At 42.0% G+C, this 26,516-nt stretch overlaps 1 protein-coding gene across 2 annotated transcripts in view; it reads left to right on the top strand.

Moving 5' to 3' along the window:
• LOC139392499 (activated leukocyte cell adhesion molecule a) overlaps positions 1-26,516 on the top strand; it is a 62,504-nt gene that overhangs the window by 24,609 nt on the left and 11,379 nt on the right. For both annotated transcript variants that reach the window (XM_071140495.1, XM_071140496.1), the window contains exons 3-10: positions 2,904-3,123; positions 3,816-3,880; positions 14,364-14,451; positions 17,693-17,863; positions 24,489-24,613; positions 24,917-25,049; positions 25,783-25,895; positions 26,355-26,481. In XM_071140495.1, coding sequence (XP_070996596.1) covers positions 2,904-3,123; positions 3,816-3,880; positions 14,364-14,451; positions 17,693-17,863; positions 24,489-24,613; positions 24,917-25,049; positions 25,783-25,895; positions 26,355-26,481 — 1,042 coding nt within the window. The remainder of the gene's footprint in view (positions 1-2,903; positions 3,124-3,815; positions 3,881-14,363; positions 14,452-17,692; positions 17,864-24,488; positions 24,614-24,916; positions 25,050-25,782; positions 25,896-26,354; positions 26,482-26,516) is intronic.

Below are 26,516 nucleotides of genomic sequence, written 5' to 3'. Positions count from 1 at the left end.
AAAGCTGAAGTCAAACAAACAGATTTTAAATCAGCACATTTAACACACACACACATTCCACATGATTATTATCCAAGAGAACATGACAACAACCGTAATGAATCATTAATGAGGCGGTCTAGACAGCGCCTAGAGACGGAACACGTTTTTGGTGGTTGAAACCCTGTTCCACTCCCCAAAAAACTATTTTAAAAAACGGTTAAATCTCATATGTTGTAATTCAATCCAAGGCAATAACATACATATTATTTTAAAACAATTCATCCAAAGTAATTTTTTATACGCCTATTTATATTGAGAAGTGGCTGTCCCAAACCCTAACTCCTTAAATTCATAATTGAGAATGAATCAATTCATTATATATATATATATATATTTTTTTTTTATTTCAATAGAACATCTTGAGTTCTTCTATTATTACATTGAATGATAATGATCTAATAGGTAGTTTATTTTTAAACATCTTTCTCAAAAAAATGCTGTGCTTTACTGTGCTGTACTGTATTATACTCAAGTTTACTCTACTTGAGTTTCTTACAATTGAAGAAAGGGCCAATGGACTCTTGAGACCACATCAATTTGGTATTTAACTTGTCATGGTCTCAACTCACTGAGTCTGGGTTTGTATTTTGGGACCAATATCCTGGTATAAATCTTGGTCTTGAAGTGTTAGATTCCGTGATAGAAATGTGAAGATCATTTCCGATTTAGCCGACATGCAGTGTTTATTGTGAATGCAGTCTGCCTTTAAATTTAATTGCGGATTAAATAAATCCCCTAATCCCCTATGCTCTCTGAGTGCATTGTCTGAGCAGTTCCAGCCCATAGGAATCCCCACCCAGTTGACTTTTAAATATTGGAAGACCTAAATGGCAATGTCTGTGCTAAAAGTAATTATATCCATCTACAGTCAGGGAAAAAAATATTTGATCCCCTGCTGATTTTGTACGTTTGCCCACTGACAAAGAAATGATCAGTCTATAATTTTAATGGTAGGTTTATTTGAACAGTGAGAGACAGAATAACAACAAAAAAATCCAGAAAACCGCATGTCAAAAATGTTAAACATTGATTTGCATTTTAATGAGGGAAATAAGTATTTGACCCCTCTGCAAAACATGACTTAGTACTTGGTGGCAAAACCCTTGTTGGCAATCACAGAGGTCAGACATTTCTTGTAGTTGGCCACCAGGTTTGCACACATCGCAGGAGGGATTTTGTCCAATCCTCTCTTTGGAGATCTTCATCAAGTCATTAAGGTTTCGAGGCTGACGTTTGGCAAATCGAACCTTCAGCTCCCTCCACAGATTTTCTATGCGATTAAGGTCTGGAGACTAGCTAGGCCACTCCAGGACCTTAATGTGCTTCTTTTTGAGCCACTCCTTTGTTGCCTTGGCCGTGTGTTTTGGGTCATTGTCATGCTGGAATACCCATCCACGACCCATTTTCAATGCCCTGGCTGAGGGAAGGAGGTTCTCACCCGAGATTTGACGGTACATGGCCCCGTCCATCGTCCCTTTGATGCGGTGAAGTTGTCCTGTCCCCTTAGCAGAAAAACACCCCCAAAGCATAATGTTTCCACCTCCATTTTTGACGGTGGGGATGATGTTCTTGGGGTCATATAGGCAGCATTCCTCCTCCTCCAAACACGGCGAGTTGAGTTGATGCCAAAGAGCTCCATTTTGGTCTCATCTGTCCACAACACTTTCGCCCGGTTGTCCTCTGAATCATTCAGATGTTAATCGGCAAACTTCAGATGGGCATGTATATGTGCTTTCAGGGGGACCTTGCGGGGGCTGCAGGATTTCAGTCCTTCACGGCATACTGTGTTACCAATTGTTTTCTTGGTGACTTTGGTCTAATCCCAGCTGATCCTCCCGTGTAGTTCTGGGCTGATTCCTCACTGTCCTCATGATCATTTTAACTCCACGAGGTGAGATCTTGCATGGAGCCCCAGGCAGAGGGAGATTGACAGTTATTTTGTGTTTCTTCCATTTGCGAATAATCGCACCAACTGTTGTCACCTTCTCACCAAGCTGCTTGGCGATGGTCTTGTAGCCCATTGGAATCTGATTGATTGTCTGTGAAGCATTTATTTGGGCTGCAATTTCTGAGGCTGGTAACTCTTAATGGTAACTCTTAATGAACTTATCCTCTGCAGCAGAGGTAACTCTGGGTCTTCCTTTCCTGGGGCGGTCCTCATGAGAGACAGTTGATGGTTTTGAGTCTGTACTTGAAGAAACTTTCAAAGTTCTTGACATTTTTCAGATTGACTGACCTTCATGTCTTAAAGTAATGATGTACTGTCGTTTCTCTTTGCTTATTTGAGCTGTTCTTGCCATAATATGGACTTGGTCTTTTACCAAATAGGGCAATCTTCTGTATACCACCCCTACCTAACTGATTGGCTCAAACGCATTAAAAAGGCAAGGAATTCCACAAATGATCTTTTAACAAGGCACACCTGTTAATTGAAATGCATTCCATGTGACTCTCTCATGAAGCTGGTTGAGAGAATGCCAAGAGTGTGCAAAGCTGTCATCAAGGCAAAGGCTAGCTACTTTGAATAATCTCAAATATGAAATATTTTTTTATGTGTTTAACACCTTTTTGGTTACTACATGATTCCATATGGGTTATTTGATAGCTTTGATGTCTTCGCTATTATTCTACAATGTAGAAAATAGTAAACGTTAAAAAAAACTAGAATGAGTAGGTGTCCAAACTTTGGACTGGTACTGTACATAAAATACATTAAAACAATTACAGTGAAGGCTACTCTTGACTCAAGGTCAACACAAATCTGTGTACAAATCTGGCTCAAGATGAAAGTGTCTGATGAATTGCTGAAGTCTGACTGTGAAACTTAACGTGACGGTCCTCTGTGGCTTTGCTCAAATCAGAAGATGGATGACGGCACCTCCGGAGACCTCTTGGTTAAGCAGGCGCACAAGGAGCAGGCCCAGATCCAGGCCATGGACGGCTACAAGGACCGAGTGACCATCGCGGCCAACTCCAGCCTCATGATCCAGGGGGGTTCCCTGGTGGACCAGAGGACCTTCACCTGCATGGTTGTGTACGGCTCCAACCTGGACGAGCACCCTGTCGACGTCTTGGTCCACAGTAAGTAGTAGCTACATCTGGGTTCATTAGGTACAAAATAAAATGGATGTATCTTAAAGCTTCCCCTTGTTGTGGCGAGCTTGAGAAGCCTTTGAAAAGATTCAAAATAGTGGGTGGATTGAAATCAACATTTCATCTCAGACCTAAAGTGGAAGCTGTGATGACACTTAATGTAAAAACATGTCTCCCTAGGCACTGGATGACATATTCAAAGTCTAGAAAAGTTACAAACTTTTTGATGGAGATGCACAGGTACAAGGTTTCGCTTCACTTAGACAAACCTGTTCTCCCTTGGGAGGTCACTCCTGCTTCGGGGATAGCCTATAGGCGCAGGCAGAAAAACCAAATATATACGATCCTGATCGAAACATTGTCTTATGTGTGTGTCTCAGTGAATCACAGGGGAGCATTACAGAGTTAGGGACATTACCTTTGTCAAGGGAACCTTCAGGCCTGGTTTCATGGGGTTGTCAGACACCACACTGAAGGCAGGATGAGAGTGTATAGATGGATTTATTTCCATAGAGAATGTAGTACTAATTCTATGCAACTTGTTGCCATATTGCCAACCAACCATAAGTCCAGCCTACGTCATCCACTCATTACACTATGTAGTAGTATTACTGGTTAAATTTGAGCATTGAGTAGAGCATTTACATTATTCACGGGTTTATTGTTTATCGTTTTTGCAGAGAAGCCGTTGCCACCACAGATAAAAGACAAAGCCAAAGAGCTGGAGAACGGCAAACTGACGTCGGTAAGTAGAACACATTTAACACAGAACATAGCAGACTTTTTTCCCCAACTCACCAACTATAAATACTGAACGAAATATCAACACAACATTAAAAGTGTTGGTCCCATGTTTCATGAGCTGAAATAAAAGATCCCAGAGATGTTCCATACGCACAAAAGCTATTTCCCTAAAATGTAAACAAATTTGTTTACATCTGTTAGTGAGCATTTCTCTTTTGCCAAGATAATCCATCCACCTGACAGGTGTGGCATATCCAGAAGCTGATTAAACAGCATGATCATTACACAGGTGCACCTTGTGCTGGGGACAATAAAAGGCCACTCTAAGATGTGCAGTTTTGTCACACAACACAGTGCCACAGATGTCTCAAGTTTTGAGTGAGTGTGTAATTGGCATGCTGACTGCAGGAATGTCTACCAGAGCTGTTGCCAGAGAATTTAATGTTAATATCTCTACCATAAGCTGCATCCAAAGTTGTTTTATTGAATAAGGCAGTATGTCCAACCGGCCTCACAACTGCAGACCACATGAAACCACGCCAGCCCAGGGACCTCCACATCCAGCTTCTTCACCTACGGGATGGTCTGAGACCAGCCACCCGTCTCGCTGATGAAACTGGGTTTGCACAACCGAAAAATTTCTGCACAAACTGTAATGTGTGCTCTCCTTCTGTTCTTGATCAGTACCCTTGCTGCAGTATTCTGTATGTTTTGCAGTTGACCAATGGCTTTCTTGAGTAGACCAGACAGGAGAGCATTATAGTAGTCAAGCCTGCTGTAATAAAAGCATGGAGGAGTTTCTCTGTGTCAGCCTGAGAGAGAAATGACCGCACCCAGGCAATGTTTCTCAGGTGGTAAAAAGCTATTTTGGTCACATTCCTAATGTAGTTCTAAAATGTTCTAAAATAACACCTAGTTTTTTTACCTGGTGTTTTATCTTTATTGCCCTGGAATTAAAATGTGCTTTGGCTCCAACAATAAGTACCTCGGCCTTGTCTTGATTTAGCTGGAGGAAGTTGTGAGCCATCCATGTATTTAAATCTAATCATTTATCCGTGGCGCTAAAATCCTCAGGAGACACAGAAACGTAAAGTTGTGTATCATCTGCGTAGCAGTGAAAATCAATGCTGTGCTTTCTGATAACACTGAAAAGGGGTAACATATATAAACTGAACAGTACCCAAACCAAAATCAAACCTTATGGAATGCCACATGTGATATGCATTTTCTCTGAGTTATGTTCACCAAAGGTGACAAAAGACTCAACCTGTTAAATAGGTCCTAAACCAATTTAGACCAACCCACCTCTCCAGTCTGTCCAGATGGACATCATGGTCAACAGTGTCAAATGAAGCACAAGGACATAGAGCTGTTTGGTATCTGTGTTGGCTTAAAGATAATTGACTACTTTAACTAAGGCTGTCTCTGTGCTGTGGTGGGCCTGAAAACCAGATTGGGAATTTAAAAAAAATACAGTTGGCACTTAAAAAATAATTTTGCTGTATGAAAACCAAGTTCTCCAGAATTTTGCTTAAGAATGGAAGGTTGGAGATTGGCTGAAAATTGCTAAGAGCTGAAGAATCAAGATTAATTTTCTTCAGAAGGGGTTTCAAGTTAGCAGTTTTTAGTGCTGTGGGCAAAGTGCCTGTGAACAGGGAATGATTAACAATAGCTTGCACTTATTTAGATATGTAAAAACTGTTTTGAAGAAGGTGGTGGGGATCGGATCGAGAAGGCAGTTAGAAGGCTTAAGTTGTGAATGTGATATCACTTTCCCGAACATGTTTGTGTCAACCAGGGACAATAAATCCATAGCGCCTTTGCGTGGTAGGCTAGGGCACATATCATCAAACTTCTCATCAGGTCTTGCTTGACTGATACCCAGCATAATGTTTGTTATCTTATCTCTGAAATATGGGGTAGGATTTATCAGATCATCAATGGTCGAGAAGAGCACTCTCAAATGATTCTGATTAATAGTGATCAAGTTAGAAAAATGAGCCCGTCTGGCATTTCTAATTGACTTGTTATATATGCCAAGTTGCTCTCTCAGAATATGATAATGGTCCTGCAACTTTGACTCTATCCACTTCCTCTCTGTCTTGCCATTCATCCGCCGCCCTCATCTCATGTTTCAGCATAATGCACAGAAAATGGCCCAGTGGTTAGCATGGCCTACATACTCACCAGGCATGTCACCCATTGAGCAATCAATCAATCAAATGTATTTATAAAGACCTTTTTACATCAGCCGATGTCACAAAGTGCTGTACAGAAACCCAGTCTAAAAACCCAAACAGCAAGCAATGCAGATGTAGAAGCACGGTGGCTAGGAAAAACTCCCTAGAAAGGCCAGAACCTAGGAAGAAACCTAGAGAGGAATCAGGCTCTGAGGGGTGGCCAGTCCTCTCTGGCTGTGCCGGGTGGAGCTTATAACAGAACATGGCCAAGATGTTCAAACGTTCATAGCAGCAGCACGACCAGGTGGACTGGGGACAGCAAGGAGTCATCAGGCCAGTTAGTCCTGAGGCATGGTCCTAGGGCTCAGGTCCTCCGAGAGATGGAGAGAGAGAATTAGAGGGAGCATACTTAAATTCACACAGGACACCGGATAAGACATGAGAAATATTCCAGATATAGCAGACTGACCCTAGTCCCCCGACACAAACTATTGCAGCATAAATACTGGAGGCTAAGACAGGAGGGGTTGGGAGACACTGTGGCCCACCCGATGATAGCCTCGGACAGGGCCAAAGGCAGGATATAACCCCACCCATTTTGCCAAGGCACAGCCCTCACACCACATGAAGAATATCTTCAACCACCAACCTACTATTCTTTGACAAGGCAGAGAATGACACACGAAGACCTCCCCCACAGCACAAACCCGAGGGGGGCACCAACCCAGACAGGAAGATCACGTCAGTGACTCAACCCACTCAAGTGACGCACCCCTCTAGGGACGGCATGGAAGAGCACCAGTAAGCCAGTGACTCAGCCCCTGTAATAGGATTAGAGGCAGAGAATCTCAGTGGAGAGAGAGGAACTGGCCAGGCAGAGACAGCAAGGGCGGTTCCGTTCACCTTCACACCCCTGGGCCAGACTACACTCAATCATAGGACCTACTGAAGAGATGAGTCTTCAATAAAGACTTAAAGGTTGAGACCGAGTCTGCGTCTCACATGGATAGGCAGGCCATTCCATAAAAATTGAGCTCTGCCTCCAGCTGTTTGCTTAGAAATTCTAGGGACAGTAAGGAGGCCTGCGTCTTGTGACCGTAGCGTACGTGTAGGTGTGTACGGCAGGACCAAATCGTAAAGATGGGTAGGAGCAAACCCATGTAGTGCTTTGTAGGTTAGCAATAAAACCTTGACATCAGCCCTCAACAGGAAGCCAGTGTAGGGAGGCTAGCACTGGAGTAATATGATCCAATCTTTTGGTTCAAGTCAAGATTCTAGCAGCTGTATTTATTTAGTGCTTTATCCGGGTAACCGGAAAGTAGAGCATTGCAGTAGTCTAATCTAGAAGTGACAAAAGCATGGATGAATTATTCTGCATAATTTTTGGACAGATTTTTGCAATGATACGACGATGGAAAAATGCTGTCCTTGAAATATTCTTGATATGTTCGGCAAAAGAGATATCAGGGTCCAGAGTAGCGCCAAGGTTTTATTTGAGATGACTGTACAACCATCAAGATTAATTGTCAGATCCAACAGAAGATCTCATTGTTTCTTGGGACCTAGAACTAGCGTCTCTGTTTTGTCCGAGTTTAAAAGTACAACATTTGCCGCCATCCACTTCCTTATGTTTGAACACAGGCTTCCAGGGAGGGCAATTTTGGGTCTTTCATCAATGTACAGCTGTGTATCATCCAAATAGCAGTGAAAGTTAACATTATGTTTCCGACTGACGTCACCAAGAGGTAAAATATATATTGAAAACAATAGTGGTCCTAAAACGGAGCCTTGAGGAACATCGGAATTTACAGTTGATATGTCAGAACACAAATCATCCACAGAGACAAAATTATATCTTTCTGACAGATAAGATCTAAACCAGGCCAGAACTTGTCCATGTAGACCAAGTGCAGTCTCAGTGCTATGATGGGGTCTAAAACCAGACTGAAGCGTTTTTGTATACATCGTCTTCAAGAAGGCAGTGAGTTGTTGCGCAACAGCTTCTTAAATTTTTTGGGAGAGGAATGGGAGATTTGATATAGGCCGATTTTAGTTTTTTTATATTTTCTTGGTCAATGTTTGGCTTTTTCAGGAGAGGCTTTATTACTGACACTTTTAGTGAGGTTGGTACACATCTGATAAATAGAGAGCCATTTATTACATTCAACATAGGAGGGCCAAGCACAGGAAGCAGCTCTTTCAATAATTTAGTTGGAATAAGGTCCAGTATGCAGCTTGAAGGTTTAGAGGCCAAGACTATTTTCATCATATGTCAAGAGATATAGTACTAAAACACTTGAGCGTCTCTCTTGATCCTAGGTCCTGGCAGTATTGTGCAGACTCAGGACAACTGAGCTTTGGAGAAATACGCATATTTAAAGAGGAGTCCGTAATTTGCCTTCTAATGATCATGATCTTTTCGTCAAAGAAGTTCATGAATTTAACACTGCTGAAGTGAAAGCCACCCTCTCTTGGGGAATGCTGCTTTTTAGTTAGCTTTCTGACAGTGTCAATAATACATTTGGGATTGCTCTTATTCTCCTCAATTAAGTTAGAAAAATAGGATGATGGAGCAGCAGTGAAGGCTCTTCGGTACTGCACGGTACTGTCTTTCCAAGCTAGTTGGAAGACTTCCAGTTTGGTGTGGCGCCATTTCTGTTCGAATTTTCTGGAAGCTTCAGAGCTCGGGTATTTTCTGTATACCAGGGAGCTAGTTTCTTATGACAAATGTTTTTTGTTTTTAGGAAGCGACTGCATCTAGGGTATTGCGCAAGGTTAAATTGAGTTCTTCAGTTAGGTGGTTAACTGATGTTTGTACTCCGATGTCCTTGGGTAGGTGGAGGGAATCTGGAAGGGCATCTAGGAATCTTTGGGTTGTCAGAGAATAGTAGAATATTATCTGCCATGACTACAAGGTCCGATAGGAATTCAGGGAACTCGGCGAGGAACGCTGTATATGGCCCAGAAGGCCTGTAAACAGTAGCTATACAAAGTGATTGAGTAGGATGCATAGATTTCATGACTAGAAGCTCAAAAGACGAAATACAGTCATTTAAAAAAAATGTTTTATTGAAATGTGCTATCATAAATGTTAGCAACCCTGCCTTTGCGGGATGTACGGGGGATAGGGTCTCCTGGTGTAGGAGAAGAGGCCTCATGTAACACAGTAAATTCAGCAGGCTTAAGCCATGTTTCAGTCAGGCCAATCACATCAAGATTATGATCAGTGATTAGTTCATTGACTATAACTGCCTTCGAAGTGAGGGATCTAACATTACGTAGCCCTATTTTGAGATGTGAGGTATCACAATCTCTTTCAATAATGACAGGAATGGAGGAGGTCTTTATTCCAGTGAGATTGCTAAGGCAAACACTGCCATGTTTAGTTTTGCCCAACCTAGATCGAGGCACGGACACAGTCTCAATGGGGATAGCTGAGCTGACTACACTGACTGTGCTTGTGGCAGACTCCACTCAGCTGGCAGGCTGGCTACCTGGCCTGCACCCTATTCCATTGTGGAGCTAGGGGAGTTAGAACCCTGTCTATGTTCATAGATAAGATGAGAGCACCCCTCCAGCTAGGATGGAGTCCGTCACTCCTCAACAGGCCAGGCTTGGTCCTATTTGTGGGAAAGAGAAAGAGGGCCAATTATCTACAAATTATATATTTTGGGAGGGGCAGAAAACAGTTTTCAACCAGCGATTGAGTTGTGAGACTCTGCTGTAGAGCTCATCACTCCCCCTAACTGGGAGGGGGCCAGAGACTATTACTCGATGCCGACACATCTTTCTAGCTGATTTACACGCTGAAGCTATGTTGAGCTTGGTGACCTCTGACTGTTTCATCCTAACATTGTTGGTGCCGACGTGGATAACAATATCTCTATACTCTCTATACTTGCCAGTTTTAGCTTTAGCCAGCACCATCTTCATATTAGCCTTAACGTCGGTATCCCTGCCCCCTGGCAAACAGTGTATGATTGCTGGATGATTCGTTTTATGTCTAATACTGCGGGTAATGGAGTCACCAATGACTAGGGTGTTCAATTTGTCAGAGCTAATGGTGGGAGGCTCAGACCCCGTAACGGGAGGAGGAGAGACCAGAGAAGACTCTGACTCTGACTCCGACTCATTGCTTAATGGGGAGAACCGGTTGAAAGTTTTTGTCGGCTGAATGAGCGACACAGGTTGAGCATTCCTACAGCAGTTCCTTCCAGAAGCCATGAGAAAGTTGTCTGGCTGCGGGGACCGTGCGAGGGGATTTATACTACTAATCTGTACTGGTGGCACAGACACTGTTTCATCCTTTCCTACACTGAAATTACCCTTGCCTAACGATTGCGTCTGAAGCTGGGCTTGCAGCACAGCTATCCTCGCTGTAAGGCGATCGTTCTCCTGTATACTATGAGTACCGCGAATTAGAAGGCATCATGTTAATGTTACTACTTAGCTTCGGCTGTTGGAGGTCCTGACGAACCATGTCCAGATAAAGCATCCGGAATGAAAAAGTTGAATGAAAAAGGTTGAGCGAGGGGAAAAATAAAACATATAAAACAATAATTAAAAAGTTAAAACCGTAAAGTTGGCAGGTAGCAAAGAAACATTAGCAACAAACCGCACAGCAGCACGTCAACAAGTCTACAAGTTGTGACCTGAAATGACAGAGACAGGAACACAATGGTGAGGCAGCAATTACACTTCCTGCAATTCTAGGACGAGCATGTTTGTGATGCTCTGGATTGACGTGTACGACAGCGTGTTCCAGTTCCCGTCAATATCCAGCAACTTTGCACAGACATCGAAGAGGAGTGGGACAACATTCCTCAGACCACAATCAACAGCCTGATCAACTGTATGCGAAGGAGATGTGTCGCGCTGCTTGAGTCAATGGTGGTTTTCTGATCCACGCTCCTACATTTTAAAAAAGGTATCTGTGTCCAACAGATGCATATCTGTATTCCCAGTCTTGTGAAACCTATAGATTAGGGCCTAATGAATTTATTTAAATTGACTGATATCCTTATATGAACTGTAACTCAGTAAAATCTTTGACATTTTTGCATGTTGCGTTTATTTTTGTTCAGTGTAGATGTAAACTGTTGGGAGTCAATCCACCAGAATGCAATGTACATTTATTTTGGATCTCGAGTCGCCTTTTTTATTACTATTCTCGCCTAACAATTGAAACATTATTGAAGAGCTTATTGCACTTTTGGTCTGTGTGTGAGAGACGGAAAGCGAGAAAGACGTCTACACTGATAGCCCGTGAAAGGGATGAGGTGAGGAATGCGTGGTTCATACACCAATCTAATTACAGAAGTTAGAGTCAAAATAGGACTTTGAATGATGTAGAAATAGGTACTGTACTTCGCAACACCTGAATTAAAAGAGGTTGTCCTTTTGTCTAAGAAACTTAAGAATGGAATGAAATTGTAGTGCCTAGTTACTATGTCTAATAAGAATAGATAATATTATAATGTGCATGTGCCTGTGAGATTTGTGTCTGGTTTCAGTGGTGTTGGAGGTTTCCATTTGGTTGCGGAGGCTTACTGGTTCCAGACTCTTTTTCGTTGTAGTTCCACTTCTTGCAGTGTTTGTATTAGCAGAGACTGAGGGATGGTATCCAAGGAGAGGAAAAGGTGGGGGGGACTCTGTTTTGAGACAACGCCCACTGAGGTATGTCATGTTCAAAGGGCTCTCTCTCTCTCACGCTCTTTCTTTCACTTGCTTTCACACTCTCGTTCTCTCTCTCTCTCTCTCGCTCTCTCTAACATGCACATGCATACGGAATGGAGCGCCTTCTCAGACAGCTCACTTCGAGAGCAGTGAGTCACTTCAAAGCCAAAACATTCCAGTTTCAGACTTGATATACGGTGTTACTCTGTGCGTGCGTGCGTGTCATCAAAAGATGACTGCCATGTGAGGGTTCACAGCCTTGACTTATTGCTGTCTAAAAACCGATCGTTTTTTAGTGTCACAGAAGACGGAGATCCCCACTGCCCTGTATAATGTCTGTTATTTGTTAGTGTCTGCTTTGTGTGGGTTTCTTTAGGACAGACAGACACATTTCATGAAGTTGTGAACAGCAGCTCTGCCACCAGTGGTGGGGGGTGTGGCATGATGTATTGTAGCAGGATTATTTCCTAGGGCCTTGTCCATTATCTGCTGTTGACGGCCCGCCCAGTGGGCCCCCCGCTTCCATCCTTCTGCCTCGCTCCTCTGGAGGGGGGTTCGATTCCGCATGCCACCCCACACGCCCGAAACTATGCATCATCCGACATACCTACACTGCCTGTGGCTCACACAGCCTGCAAATACTCCTCAACCCACTTTGAGCTTTATCCCCCTGCCTAGCGGATGCACGCACACACACGGTTGCCTGCACATCACCTAATCGTGTCACATCTTTATTGATGAGGCTCACGCTTTTCCTGTGATGGACTTTTTGCGCTTTCATTTTTCTCCATCCGATCCAGGTTGGCAGTGTTTGTTTGGGGATGCGTTGCTAAAATAAGGCCTCTGCAGTCCGGTGCCAACTGTCACGGTGGAACTTTTAGAACCTTCATGGTTAGACCGGAGCTAGCTGTACCTGTCAGGTATACAGCCCATCCCATTTCCAGGAAATGACATGTCCTCAGATCAGTCCGACAGGCCACTTTCTTCCAAAATGGAATGTAAATAGTAGGGGAGTCGATCGAAAAGGTAATCACAGCCTTATGTTGTCATGATAACGATAAGGATTGTTATTATAGATCTACAGTGAGCTCCAAAAGTATTGGGACAGTGACCATTTGTTTTTGGATTTGTCAGCTTTAATTTGAAGTTATTGTCTTACATCGGATGACCCGTTTAGAAATTACAGCACTTTTTGCCCATCGTCCCCCCCATTTTAAGGGACCACTTATATGTGTATTAAAGTAGCAAAACGTTTATATATCATAAGTAAAAAAAATGCTAATCTCCCCTGTCATTGTAATGGTGAGAGGTTAGCATGTCTTGGGCATGATATTTGTGCGTCTAACTTTCTCACTCATTATTATTCATGATTCATTGAGGATTATCCGTGATCATGGTAGCATCCACATTAATGTAGAAGTGTTTCGAAACATATTCTTATTTACAATGAAAGTGACTCCAAAATGGCACAAAAGATTATTTACTATTCTATTCTATTGGGCACAAAATAATCTGAAACACAACCAAAACAAACAGGAATGGCATCCAACACATTTTTAGAGTAACAAGCTTGATGTGTGCTATATGGGATCAAATACTTAACTTTTTATTACACATATAAGTGAATATAAGTGAATTTGTCCCAATACTCTAAAAGAGCTGTAAATTTCTAAGCGGTTCACCCGATATGGATGAAAAAATCCTCAAATTAAAGCTGACAGTCTGCACTTTAATGAGTGGCACAGCTGTCTAAGGCACTGCATCTCAGTGCTAGAGGTGTCACTACAGATCCTGGTTCGATTCCAGGCTGTATTACAACCGGCCGTGATTGGGAGTCCCATAAGGCAGCGCACAATTGGGCCAGCATCATCCGGGTTAGGGTTTGGCCGGAGTAGGCCGTTATTGTAAGTAAGACCTTGTTCTTAACTGACTAGCCTAGTTAAATAAAGGTTAAATCATTTTTAAAATGTTGTTTACCTCATAGTCATTGTATAATTTAAAATCTAAAGTTCTGGAGTACAGAGCCAAGACAACAACAACAAAATTCACTGTCCCAATACTTTTGGGGCTCACTGTATAAATGCATACAGTCATAATCAACATTCCTACCTTGGTCGATTACCAGGAAATGTTCCAAAGTACTACAAACATTTCAATGGGCAGATACACAGGTTCTACACAGGTATATGCAGATTATAGACTGATATATAACAACCATATAACGTGGAAAGAATCTGTCTATCTGGACCAATGACTCAGCTTTTATCAGTGTGGTAGGAAATGACACATGACACCAGTATTTAAAGGGCACTAGTCTCCTTTGTTCTCTCGGTTTCTCTAGTCATGCCCCTGAATGCTGTTTACTCTGACCGTCATACAGTAACCACTGGGCTCCAGGAATAGAGATTCAGCAATGAACTCTCAGTGCATCCATATATAGACTGTACACTTTCACTTTAGTCTCTTAGGGCTGGTTCCCCGGACACAAATGTAGTAGCCTTGTCCTGGATTAAAAAAGCATTCTCAATCTCCAAAAGATCTCCAAAATAATCTGTGTCTAGGGAACCAGTTCTTAATAACGGAGCTGCTTTTGGTTTGATTTGTTATGTTGTTTTTTGTCTCTTTCAGCTAGGCGTGTGTACGGCCGCAGATGCAAACCCTGCCGCCGTAATCATGTGGTCCAAAAACGGCAAGCTGCTGGTGGCTGATGGAAAGAGTATGTCATCACGTCTTGTCCCACCAACAGCCGCACAAACAGTTAAACAACAGTCAGACAACAGTCTTTGAATCTTTGTTTTCATTTCAACAACTCCCTACTTGTGACACCTTTTGCTAGATTTATGTAGAAATATCCACTGGGGCTGATTTGCTTGATCCTTTCTTGCTGCAGCTTTCTGCTCCTCTGATTGTAGTATCTTTAAAACATCTGTTTAACCTTTCAATTATTTCTGGTACCAGTGTGACCTAAATAATTATCGCCCCATTTCCAAACTCTCTTGCCTAGTAAAGATTCTAGAATCCTTGGTAAATACTTAACTTAGATCCTTTTTTAACTACGAAATGTATTCTAAATGTACACCAGTCCGGTTTCAGACCATTTCATAGCACCATCTCGGCGGCTACTTTGGTTGAAAATGATGTTCTTAATTGTTTGGATAAGAAGAATCACCGTGCAGACCTTTTTATTGACCTGTCTAAAGCCTTCGACTCTGTGGATCACAAATGACTTATTTCTTAATTCTGGACATAACAAAGGGTGTCATACTATGATATTGCCCCCACAGCTGACCAGGCTCTGTCAAAGCCTTTTGTTGAACTGAAATTGGTACTTAATGCAGGTAAAACTAAGTATATGTTATTTTCCAAATCACAAACATTTATCTGATGATTTATGCATGACAGTGCTTTCAGAAAGTATTCAGACCCATTTACTTTTTCAAAATGGTGTTGTGTTACAGCCTGAATTTAAAATGGATTAAATGTTTAAAATAATGTCACTGGCCTACACGCAATACCCCACCCCATAATGTCAAACTGGAGTCATGTTTTTAGAAACGTAAAAAAATTCATCACAAATGGAAAGCTGACATGTCTTGAGTCAATAAGTCTTCAATCCCTTTGTTATGGCAAGCCTAAATAATTACAGGACAAACGATGTAAATAGCTTGCATGGACTCACTGTGTGCAATAATAGTGTTTTAACATAGGCAATTATCTGTAAGGTCCATCAGTCGAGCAGTGCATTTCAAACACAGATTCAGCCACATCGACCAGGGAGGTTTTCCAATGCCTCGCAAAGAAGGGCACCTATTGGTGGAGAGGTAAAAAAAAAAAAGTTTTACAAAAGAAACAGACATTGAATAAACCTTTGAGCATGGTGAAGTTATTACTTTCACTTTGGATGGTGTATCAATAAACCCACTCACTACAAAGATATAGGCATCCTTCCTAACTCAGTTGCCGGAGAGAAAGGAAACCGCTCAGGGACTTACCATGAGGCCAATGCTGACTTTAAAAAAGTTACGGAGTTTAATAGCTATGATAGGAGAAAACTGAGGATTTATCAACAACATTGTAGTTACTCAATACTAACCTAATTGACAGAGTGGGAAGAAGTAAGCCTGTAAAAAATAAAAATATTCCAAAACATGCATCCTGTTTTCAATAAGGCGCTAAAGTAATAGGGCAAAAAAAATTGCCAATTGACTTTTTGTCTCAAAGTATTATGTTTGGGCAAATACAATACAAAATATTACTGAGTACCACTCTCCATATTTTCAAGCATAGTGGTGGCTGCATCATGTTATGGGTATGCTTGTAATCGTTAAAGACTGGGGAGTTTTTCAGGACAAAAAATTAACGTAATGTATCTAAACACAGGCAAAATCCTAGGGGAAAACCTGGTTGAGTATGCTTTCCACCAGAAACTGAGAGATGTATTATCCTTTCAGCAGGAATATAACCTACAACACAAGGCCAAATCTACACTAGATCTGCTTACCAAGAAGACAGTGAATGTGGTTGAGTTTTGAGTTAAATCTACTTGAAAATCTATGGCAAGACCTGAAAGTTGTCTAGCAATGATCAACAAACAATTTGACAGAGATTTTGAAAAGTATAATGGACAAATGTTGCACAATCCAAGTATGGAAAGCTATTATAGACTTACCTCTAAATATTCACAGCTTTAATCACTGCCAAAGGGGCTTCTACAAAGTATTGACAGGGGTGTGAATAATTATGTAAATTAGATGTTTGTATTTAATTTCCAATACATCTGCAAACATTACAAAAAAATGCGTTTTCACTGTCATTATGGGGTATTGTTTGTAGATGGGTGAGGGGGAAAAATGCTTTAATTCATTTTGAATTCAGGCTGTAGCACAACAAAATGAGTCAAGGGGTATGAATACTTTCCGAAGGCACCATACGTACACTGAACAAAAATATAAACTCAACATGTAGTGTTCGTCCCAGGTTTCATGAGCTGAAATAAAAGATAGCAGAAATGTTCCATACACACAAAAAGCTAATTTCTCTCAAATTCTGTGCATGCGGCAGGTAGCCTAGTGGTTAGATCGTTGGACTAGTAACTGAAAGGTTGCAAGATCAAATCCCCGAGCTGACAAGCTAAAAATCTGTTGTTTTGCCATAGAACAAGGCAGTTAACACAATGTTCCTAGGCTGTCATTGAAAGTAAGAATTTGTTCTTAACGGACTTTCCTGATTAAATTTAAAAAAAATGTACATCCCTGATAGGGTGCATTTCTCCTTTGCCAAGATAATCCATCCCCCTGACAGGTGTGGCGTATCAAGAAGCTGATTAAACAGCATGATTATTAAACGGGTTCACCTTGTGCTGGCCACTCTAAAATGTGCAGTTTTGTATTATAACACAATGCCACAGATGTCTCAAGTTTTGAGGGAGTGTGCAGTTGGCATGCTGACTGCAGGCTGTATAGGGTGGCTGTCATTGTAAAATAAGAATTTGTTCTAAACTGACTTGCCTAGCTAAGTAAAATAAATTAAACAAACATCTGACGTTGATTTTCCATTAGAATTTGGTTATGCTTTTAGATGGTTGAAAGCATAGTGATAACACTTCAGAAATTCAACAAACTTTTAACTGTCTTTTTGAGGGGGTGAAAATAGATTGTAATCTCATTGATCAACATATCAACCAAATATGACCCAATTCTTCTTGTTGGAATGAGGTGGAAAATGTCAAGGGGTCTGAATACTTTTCCGAATGCACTGTACATACGAAATTAATAGGATAAAATATTCACCACCTATTGACAGTCGTAAATCTGTCTGGATTCAGGCTATCCCATATTGTTACACTTCACCTTTAGACTGTCATGTGCTTCATCTGTCTCTCCTCTTCTGACCGTGACAACTCTTACCACCAGTGACTCATCCTCTTATTTGTTTTCTATGTTTGTTTGCACTCTCAGCCATCATCATCACGCCCAGTGTGAAGATGGATCCGTCGACGGGCCTGTCCACTACCACGTCCGGTCTGCAGTACACAGCGGTGAAAAGCGACGTGGGAGCCAAATTCACTTGCACCGCCAAACACAGCCTGGAAACACAGGTGTCCGCTCCCGAGACCTTCATCATTCACTGTGAGTGGACCACACTGCCCCCTGGAGGTCTTTGACCTGCAGTAGATGTACATGAACCTGTCACAGAATGAGTGATAATCATATATTAATATAGTCTGTTTTAGGATATTCAGCACATGCTTTAATCAAACCTACAGCCCTTGGGCGTATCCAGTAGGAACAAAATGGACGAAAATTGAGTATAATGGGAAAAGACCCATACGGTAGAAGAAAAAAAAATATATGTTTAGATTAATGTCTTTAGGTTACATGTGAAGTATTTAAAATCGGACAGATAATGTATCTTTTCAAAACTATTTAATACATTATTGAATGTATTTAAAATACATAATTGTACGTACAATTTATATCACAGTATATGTTAACTGCATCCCAAAAAGTATTTAATGTATTTCAAAAATGTATTCTGAAATGCATTAAAGAATATATTTTCACATGTATTTATCAATATACACTACCGTTAAAAAGTTTGGGTTTACTTAGAAATGTCCTTGTTTTTGAAAGAAAAGCCATTTTTTTGTCCATTTTTAAAATAACACCAAATTGATCAGAAATACAGTGTAGACATTGTTCATGTTGTAAATGACTATTGTAGCTGGAAACGGCTGATTTTTTTATGGAATATCTACATAGGTGTAGAGGCCCATAATCAGCAACCATCACTCCTGTGTTCCAATGGCACGTTGTGTTAGCTAATCCAAGTTTATCATTTTAAAAGGCTAATTGATCACTAGAAAATATTTTTGCAATTATGTTAGCACAGCTGAAAACACTATTGTTCTGATTAAAGAAGCAATACAACTGGCCTTCTTTAGACTAGTTGAGTATCTGGAGCATCAGAATTTGTGGGTTCGATTACAGGCTCATAATGGCCAGAAACAAAACTTTCTTCTGAAACTCTTCAGTCTATTCTTGTTCTGAGAAATGAAGGCCATTTCATGTGAGTAATTGCCAAGAAACTGAATATCTCGTACAACGCTGTGTACCACTCCCGTCACAGAACAGCGCAAACTGTCTCTAACCAGAATAGAAAGAGGAGTGGGAGGCCCCGGTGCACAACTGAGCAAGAGGACAAGTACATTAGGGGCGGTAGGTAGTCTAGTGGTTAGAGCAATGAGCCAGTAACCAAATGGTTGCTAGATCGAATCCCCAAGCAGACAAGGTAAAAATCTGACTTTCTGCCCCTGAAGAAGGAACTTAGCCTAGGAACAGTGGGTTGTCATTCTAAATAAGAATTTGTTCTTAACTGACTTGCCTAGTTAATAAATACAATTTAAGAGTACAGAACTGTCAGTGTACAACCTTGAACTTTAACCTCAGAACACAACATTACACATTAACTGGCGAGACAATCCGTCTCATGGGATGCCAAAAAGCACTAAGATAAAGCCACGCTCCCCAACAAGCCACGCATCCAAGGCCTTTAATATGCTGCTGCCGCCGCAACAATATATTTTGCCAAAATGCCTTTTTATTGTACTTGGCACATACCAAAAGTACTAACATGCATTTAAATGACTACAACAATGACTACAAACATGATACATTATCAGTAGTGGCCCCTACATCATGTAGTGACCCCATGTCTTTCATGTGCATGCTCTCGTCAAGTTTGTTTATTCATTTGTCATATTATGAGCATTGCAACCAACGTCCAATGGGCAGAACTTTACGTGTACTGGGTTGTTCCATGAAATGAGCGCCTTTGCATACCTTTTGATATGTTAAGTAGAAATTATGCACCAATATTGCATTTTAAAATCCTGTTATATGAAATGTAACTACCCTTTAATATAGACCACATGGAAAATTCAATACATTTTTGTGCATTCTCTGTGACTTACAGGAAGATTTTAAGCCACTAACCCCCCCAAAATACTATTTCATTGCTTTGACTAAGTTATTTCTCAAGATCATGATTTATTAGTGATTCATGTCCCTCATTTTAAGGTCAACCCGTAAACTTGAACTAAACTGTTTTAATATGGTGAAACTATTCCTTCTTAAATATTTATTTCAAAAGACACATTGAACATCTAATGGTCAAAAGTAAAAAAAGCTGGTTCTACTCTTTGTGGCAGTTCTCTGGCGCCATAACACATCCTGTATACACATCGAATGGATAGACTAGACATGTTTTAAGAATAAAATAAACAAATGTGTGCTTGTTGTGTGTGAAAAGTACAGTACATGTAAAATGCACATAAAATCAACAGTGTAATGTTTGGATTCAGTCTTGTCAAGTATTTCTATTTATTAGGAATCCCCAGCAGCTACTCTTCCTGGTGGTCCAAACACACCAAAGCACCCACATTAAATATAAAACAAAAGAAAAAACAGTGAACTATGTTTTTACTGAATGAGCTAAAGATAAAACAGTCCATCATATAACATCCTTACACCACCACATGTCCACAACACAAAATGTTCAATACCACCATACAACAATATCACATTGTATGTGTATGCATGTGTCCATACCTGTGTGTGTCTCTTCACAGTCCCCGCTGTTCCATAAGGTGTATGTATTTTTACCTGCTTTTTAAAATCTGATTCTACTGCTTGCATCAATTACCTGATGTGGAATAGAGTTCGATGTAGTCATTGCTCTATGTAAACTCAGCAAAAAAAGAAACGTCCTCACTGTCAACTGCGTTTATTTTCAGCAAACTTAACATGTGTAAATATTTGTATGAACATAACAAGATTCAACAACTGAGACATAAACTGAACAAGTTCCACAGACATGTGACTAACAGAAATGGAATAATGTGTCCCTGAACAAAGAAGGGGGATTCAAAATCAAAAGTAACAGTCAGTATCTGGTGTGGCCACCAGCTGCATTAAGTATTGCAGTTCTTGCTGTGAGATGTTACCCCACTCTTCCACCAAGGCACCTGCAAGTTCCCGGACATTTCTGGAGGGAATGGCCCTAACCCTCACCCTCCGATCCAACAGGTCCCAGACATGATCAATGGGATTGAGATCCGGGCCCTTCACTGGCCATGGCAGATCATTGACATTCCTGTCTTGCAGGAAATCACGCACAGAACGAGTAGTATGGCTGGTGGCATTGTGATGCTGTAGGGTCATGTCAGGATGAACCTGCAGGAAGGGTACCCTATGAGGGAGGAAGATGTCTTCCCTGTAACGCACAGGGTTGAGATTGCCTGCAATGACAACAAGCTCAGTCTTATGATGCTGTGACACACCGCCCCAGACAATGACGGACCCTCCACCTCCAAATCGATCCCGCTCCAGAGAACAGGCCTCGGTGTAATGCTCATTCCTTCGATGATAAACGTGAATCCGATCATCACCCCTGGTGAGACAAAACCGCGACTCGTCAGTGAAAAGCACTTTTTCGCCAGTCCTGTCTGGTCCAGCGACGGTGGGTTTGTGACCATAGGCGACGTTGTTGTCGGTGATGTCTGGTGAAGACCTGCCTTACAACAGGCCTACAAGCCAGTCCAGCCTCTCTCAGCCTATTCCGGACAGTCTGAGCACTGATGGAGGGATTCTGCGTTCCTGGTGTAACTCGGCAGTTGTTGTTGCCATCCTGTACCTGTCCCGCAGGTGTGATGCTCAGATGTACCGATCCTGCGCAGGTGTTGTTACATGTGGTCTGCCACTGCGAGGACGATCAGCTGTCCGTCCTGTCTCCCAGTAGCGCTGTCTTAGGCGTCTCACAGTACGGACATTGCAATTTATTGCCCTGGCCACATCTGCAGTCCTCATGCCTCGTTGCAGCATGCTTAAGGCACGTTCACGCAGATGAGCAGGGACCGTGGGCATCTTTCTTTTAGTGTTTTTCAGAGTCAGTAGAAAGGCCTCTTTTAGTGTCCTAAGTTATCATAACTGTGACCTTAATTGCCTACCGTCTGTAAGCTGTTAGTGTCTTAGCGACCGTTCCACAGGTGCATGTTCATTAATTGTTTATGGTTCATTGAACTAGCATCGGAAACAATATTTATACCCTTTTACAATGAAGATCTGTGAAGTTATTTTAATTTTACGAATTATCTTTGAAAGACAGGGTCCTGAAAAAGGGATGTCATTTTTTTTGCTGAGTTTAGTACTGTGCGCCTCCCATAGTCTGTTCTAGACTTGGGTACTGGGAAGAGACGTCTTGTGGGGTATGCATGTGTGCTAGTATTTTAATCATATCATTGTTAGCTCTCCGTGTACTTTTAAGGGCCAGCAGTGCTGCCCTGTTCTGAGCCAACTGCAATTTTCCCAAGTCCCTCTTTGTGGCACCTGACCACACGACTGAACAGTAGTCCAGGTGTGACAAAACTAGAGCCTGTAGGACCTGCCTTGTTGATAGTGCTGTTAAGAAGGCATAGTAGCGCTTTATTATGGAAAGACTTCTCCCCATCTTAGCTACTGTTGTATTAATATGTTTTGACCATGACAGTTTACAATCCAGGGTTACTCCAAGCAGTTTAGTCACCTCAACTTGCACATTTTCCACATTAACAATTACGAGACGTAGTTGAGGTTTAGGGTTTAGTGAATGATTTAGGCCAAATACAATGCTTTTAGTTTTGGAGATATTAAGGACTAGCTTATTCCTCGCTACACATTCTGAAACTAACTGCAGCTCTTTGTTAAGTGTTGCAGTCATTTCAGTTGTTGTAGTAGCTGACATGTATAGTGGTGAGTCATCCACATACATAGACACACTGGCCTTACTCAATGCCAGTCGAATGTCGTTAGAAAAGATTGAAAAAGCAAGTGGCCTGAACAGCTACCCTGGGGAATTTCTGATTCTACCTGGATTATGTTTGAGAGGCTTCCATTAAAAAACACCCTCTGTGTTCTGTTAGACAAGTAACTCTTTATCCACATTATAGCAAGCGGTGTAAAGCCATAACATATATGTTTTTCCAACAGCAGACTATTATCGATAATGTCAAAAGCCGCCATGAAGTCTAACAAGAGCCCCCACAATAGTTTTATCATCAATTTCTCTCAGACAATCATCAGTCATTTGTGTAAGTTCTGTGCTTGTTGATTGTCCTTCCCTATAAGCTTGCTGAAAGTCTGGTGTCAATTTGTTTACTGTGAAATTGTATCTGTTCAAACACCATTTTTTCCAGAAGTTTACTAAGGGTTGGTAACAAGCCGATTGGTCGGCTATTTGAGCCAGTAAAGGGGGCTTTACTATTCTTCGGTAGAGGAATTACTTTTGCTTCCCTCCAGGCCTGAGGGCACACACTTTCTAGTAGGCTTACATTGATGATTTTTTTTTTTCACCTTTATTTAACAAGGTAGGCCAGTTGAGAACAAGTTCTAATTTACAACTGCAACCTGGCCAAGTTAAAGCAAAGCAGTGCGACAAAAACAACACAGTTACACATGGGATAAACAAACGTACAGTCAAAAACACAATAGAATAATCTATGTACAGTGTGTGCAAATGTAGTAAGGTTAGGGCGGTAAGGCAATAAATAGGCCAAAGTGGCAAAATAATTACAATATAGCATTAACACTGAAGTGATGGATGTGCAGATAATAATGTGCAAGTAGAGATACTGGAGTGCAAAAGAGCAACAACAACAAAAAATAGCAATATGGGGATGAGGTAGTTGGGTGTGCTATTTGTTAATGGGCTGTGTACAGGTACAGTATTCGGTAAGCTGCTCTGACTGCTGATGCTTAAAGTTAGCGAGGGAGATATAATTCTCCAGCTTCAGTGATTTTTGCAATTCTTTCCAGTCATTGTCAGCAGAGAACTGGAAAGAAAGGCGGCCAAAGAAAGTGTTTGCTTTGGGGATGACAAGTGAAATATACCTGCTGGAGCGCGTGCTACGGGTGGGTGTTGCTAAGGAGACCAGTGAGCTAAGGCGGGACTTTACCTAGCAAAAACTTAGATGACCTGGAGCCAGTGGGTTTGGCGACGACTATGTAGCGAGGGATATAGGTCTGCAACAGTTTGGGTCTAGATTGTCTCCCCCTTTGAAGAGGGGGATGACCGCGCAGCTTTCCAATCTTTGGGAATCTCAGACGATACGAAAGAGAGGTTGAACAGGCTAGTAATAGGGGTTGCAACAATTTTGGCGGATAATTTTAGAAAGAGATGGTCCTGATTGTCTAGCCCAGCTGATTTGTAGGGATCCATATTTTCCAGCTCTTTCAGAACATCAGCTATCTGGATTTGGGTGAAGGAGAAGCAGGGGTCTTGGGCAAGTTGCTGCGGTGGGTGCAGAGCTGTTGGTCGGGATAGGGGTAGCCAGGTTGAAAGCATGGCCATCCGTAGAAAAATACTTCTTGAAATTCTCGATTATCGTAGATTTATCGGTGGTGACAGTATTTCCTAACTTCAGTGCAGTGGGCAGCTGGGAGGAGGTGCTCTTATTCTCCATGGACTTTACGGTGTCCCAAATCTCTTTGGAATTAGTGCTACATGATGCAAATTTCTGTTTGAAAAAGCTAGCCTTGGCGGTCCTAACTGACTGTATATTGGTTCCTGACTTCCCTGAAAAGTTGCATATCGCGGGGGCTATTCAATCTATCTTTCTCTTCCCCTCTCTCTTTCTCTATCCTTACTCTGTCTATCTCTCTTTTTTCTCTCTCTCTGGTCTCTCCACTCCCTTTATACCTCTCTGAATCTGGCTTTTAGATCCAACAGAGAAGTTGAGCCTCCAGGTGCTGGCGAAGGCTCCCATCAGAGAGGGCGACAACGTGACGTTGAAGTGCAATGCGGACGGCAACCCTCCTCCAACCAGCTTCTACTTCAGCATCAAGGCAGGTTTCCCTCTGTAGTGTCTGGGGGAATCAAGGATTGAGATACCAATATTTATATAGAAAATCTCTGGGTTCAATTTAATTCTGTGGGGCCAAGCCATGTGGACAGTACCCCACTGTTCGTGACAGAATCTGTCACCGTTACCTTAACCATCCTTCACCCACCTCTCCATGTATCTCTCCACTCCTTCTCCCTCTTTCCCTCACCACTCCTTGTCCCTCTACTTTCTTTCACTAGTGGCTGTCTGCCTGTCAATTTTGGTGTGGTAACACAATGCAAACCTTTCCCCCTACCCTCAACAGGGCCAGAAAGTGACGGTGAAAGATTCCGACACCTTCACTCTGACTGCCGTTACGCGCAACAGCACCGGAGACTACAAGTGCTCGCTGGTCGACGATGACAAAATGGAGGCCTCGGAAAAGGTTGTCGTGAGCTGTGAGTATAGACAACATTTTGCACTTTCTTAACAAGCTCCTTTATCCACTGTAAATGAAGTCACAGGAGCAAGGGAAGGTAATCAAATATATCTTCAAGAGGATTAGCTGGGAGGGGAGTGCAGTTTGGGTGGGCAGTGGGAAGAACTAATAACCTTAACCCTAAACCTAACCCTAGCGCCAAACCTTAACCCTAAAATTAACCCTAAACCTAATTCTAATACTAATTCTAACCTTAACTTTAAACCCCCTAGAAATAGCATGTGACCTTGTGGGGACCAACAAAATATCCCCAGTTGGTCAAATTTTGTGACTTCTGGTCCCCACAAGAATAGTTAGACACTCACTCACTCACTCACTTCTTCTGAGGTGTGTTTAGTTCTTAGTTCAAAAGGGCCCCGGCTAAGACTGTCTTGTGAATATAGCCACATCCCCGTCTCGCCACATTTCACTCATCTTGAGCAAAAGCTTATGTCCCGCTCCTAACAACTAAATTGAGTGTGTGAGGGAGAGACAATAACTTTGCTGGAAGGGGTCCTGGGAGAAGAGGGTTCTGAGGGAACGTGTCCTCCCTGAATCACAAAGTCACCAAGTTGCGGGACTGCTCATGGCACTGGGACGTGAACCCATAACCTCTGCGGTTTTGTGGGGGCTTTGTTACCAGTGATAGGCACACAAAAAAATTAGTGTACAGGAACTCTGAACAATCCTTCTCTCTCTCTCCTCTCCCCTAGACTTGGATCTCAGTCTCAGCCCAACAGGAAAGGTCCTTAAGATGGTCAGGGACACCTTGCTGGTGAAAATGGAGCAGGACGCCTCCGGCGATGCTAAAGTGTCATGGACCAAGGTAAAACAAAAACAAAAAACATTTTGCTAGAAGGCTGAATAGTTACTGAAATCCAATAACATCATACTAACAGTGGCATCTTCTGTTGACAAAATAACCTTTGCAGTATTCAAATTGCCCCCCAAAAAAGGGCTTCATTCAATCTGTGTCGCGGAAGATCCACGGTATAGTGTGATTGAAACGAAAAGGTCCTTTCTGATTGAGCTGACATATACAGCGTTACCGTGAATGCTTGGGAATATTGCCTTTAAATTTCAATCACCCTATAGCACGGATCTTCTGCGATATGGATTGAATCGAGCCCTAACTAACATTTAAAACAAAAAGACAACGCAGTGAGTTTCGAATACTACCCATGATTATGCCCAGCGACATACTGCATATATGAAGTAAATGTGTGTATAAGCCAGGATGACTGTTGCTTGATCTAATGAGTCTGTGTTCACTTCACTCTACCAGGACAACAGAAAGCTGGACGAAACGCCTAGGTTTGACAATGTGACGTACGCTGATGCAGGGTTCTACGTTTGTGAGGTGTCCGTTGCAGGCATCAAGCGCAGCCAGTCCTTCCAACTGGTAGTAGAAGGTGCGCATCCCTTTTCTCTCCCTCTTTGATATTGG

Source organism: Oncorhynchus clarkii, chromosome 33, assembly GCF_045791955.1.
Source record: "Oncorhynchus clarkii lewisi isolate Uvic-CL-2024 chromosome 33, UVic_Ocla_1.0, whole genome shotgun sequence".
NCBI lineage: Eukaryota > Metazoa > Chordata > Actinopteri > Salmoniformes > Salmonidae > Oncorhynchus > Oncorhynchus clarkii.
This window is presented reverse-complemented; position numbering and strand designations above follow the sequence as displayed.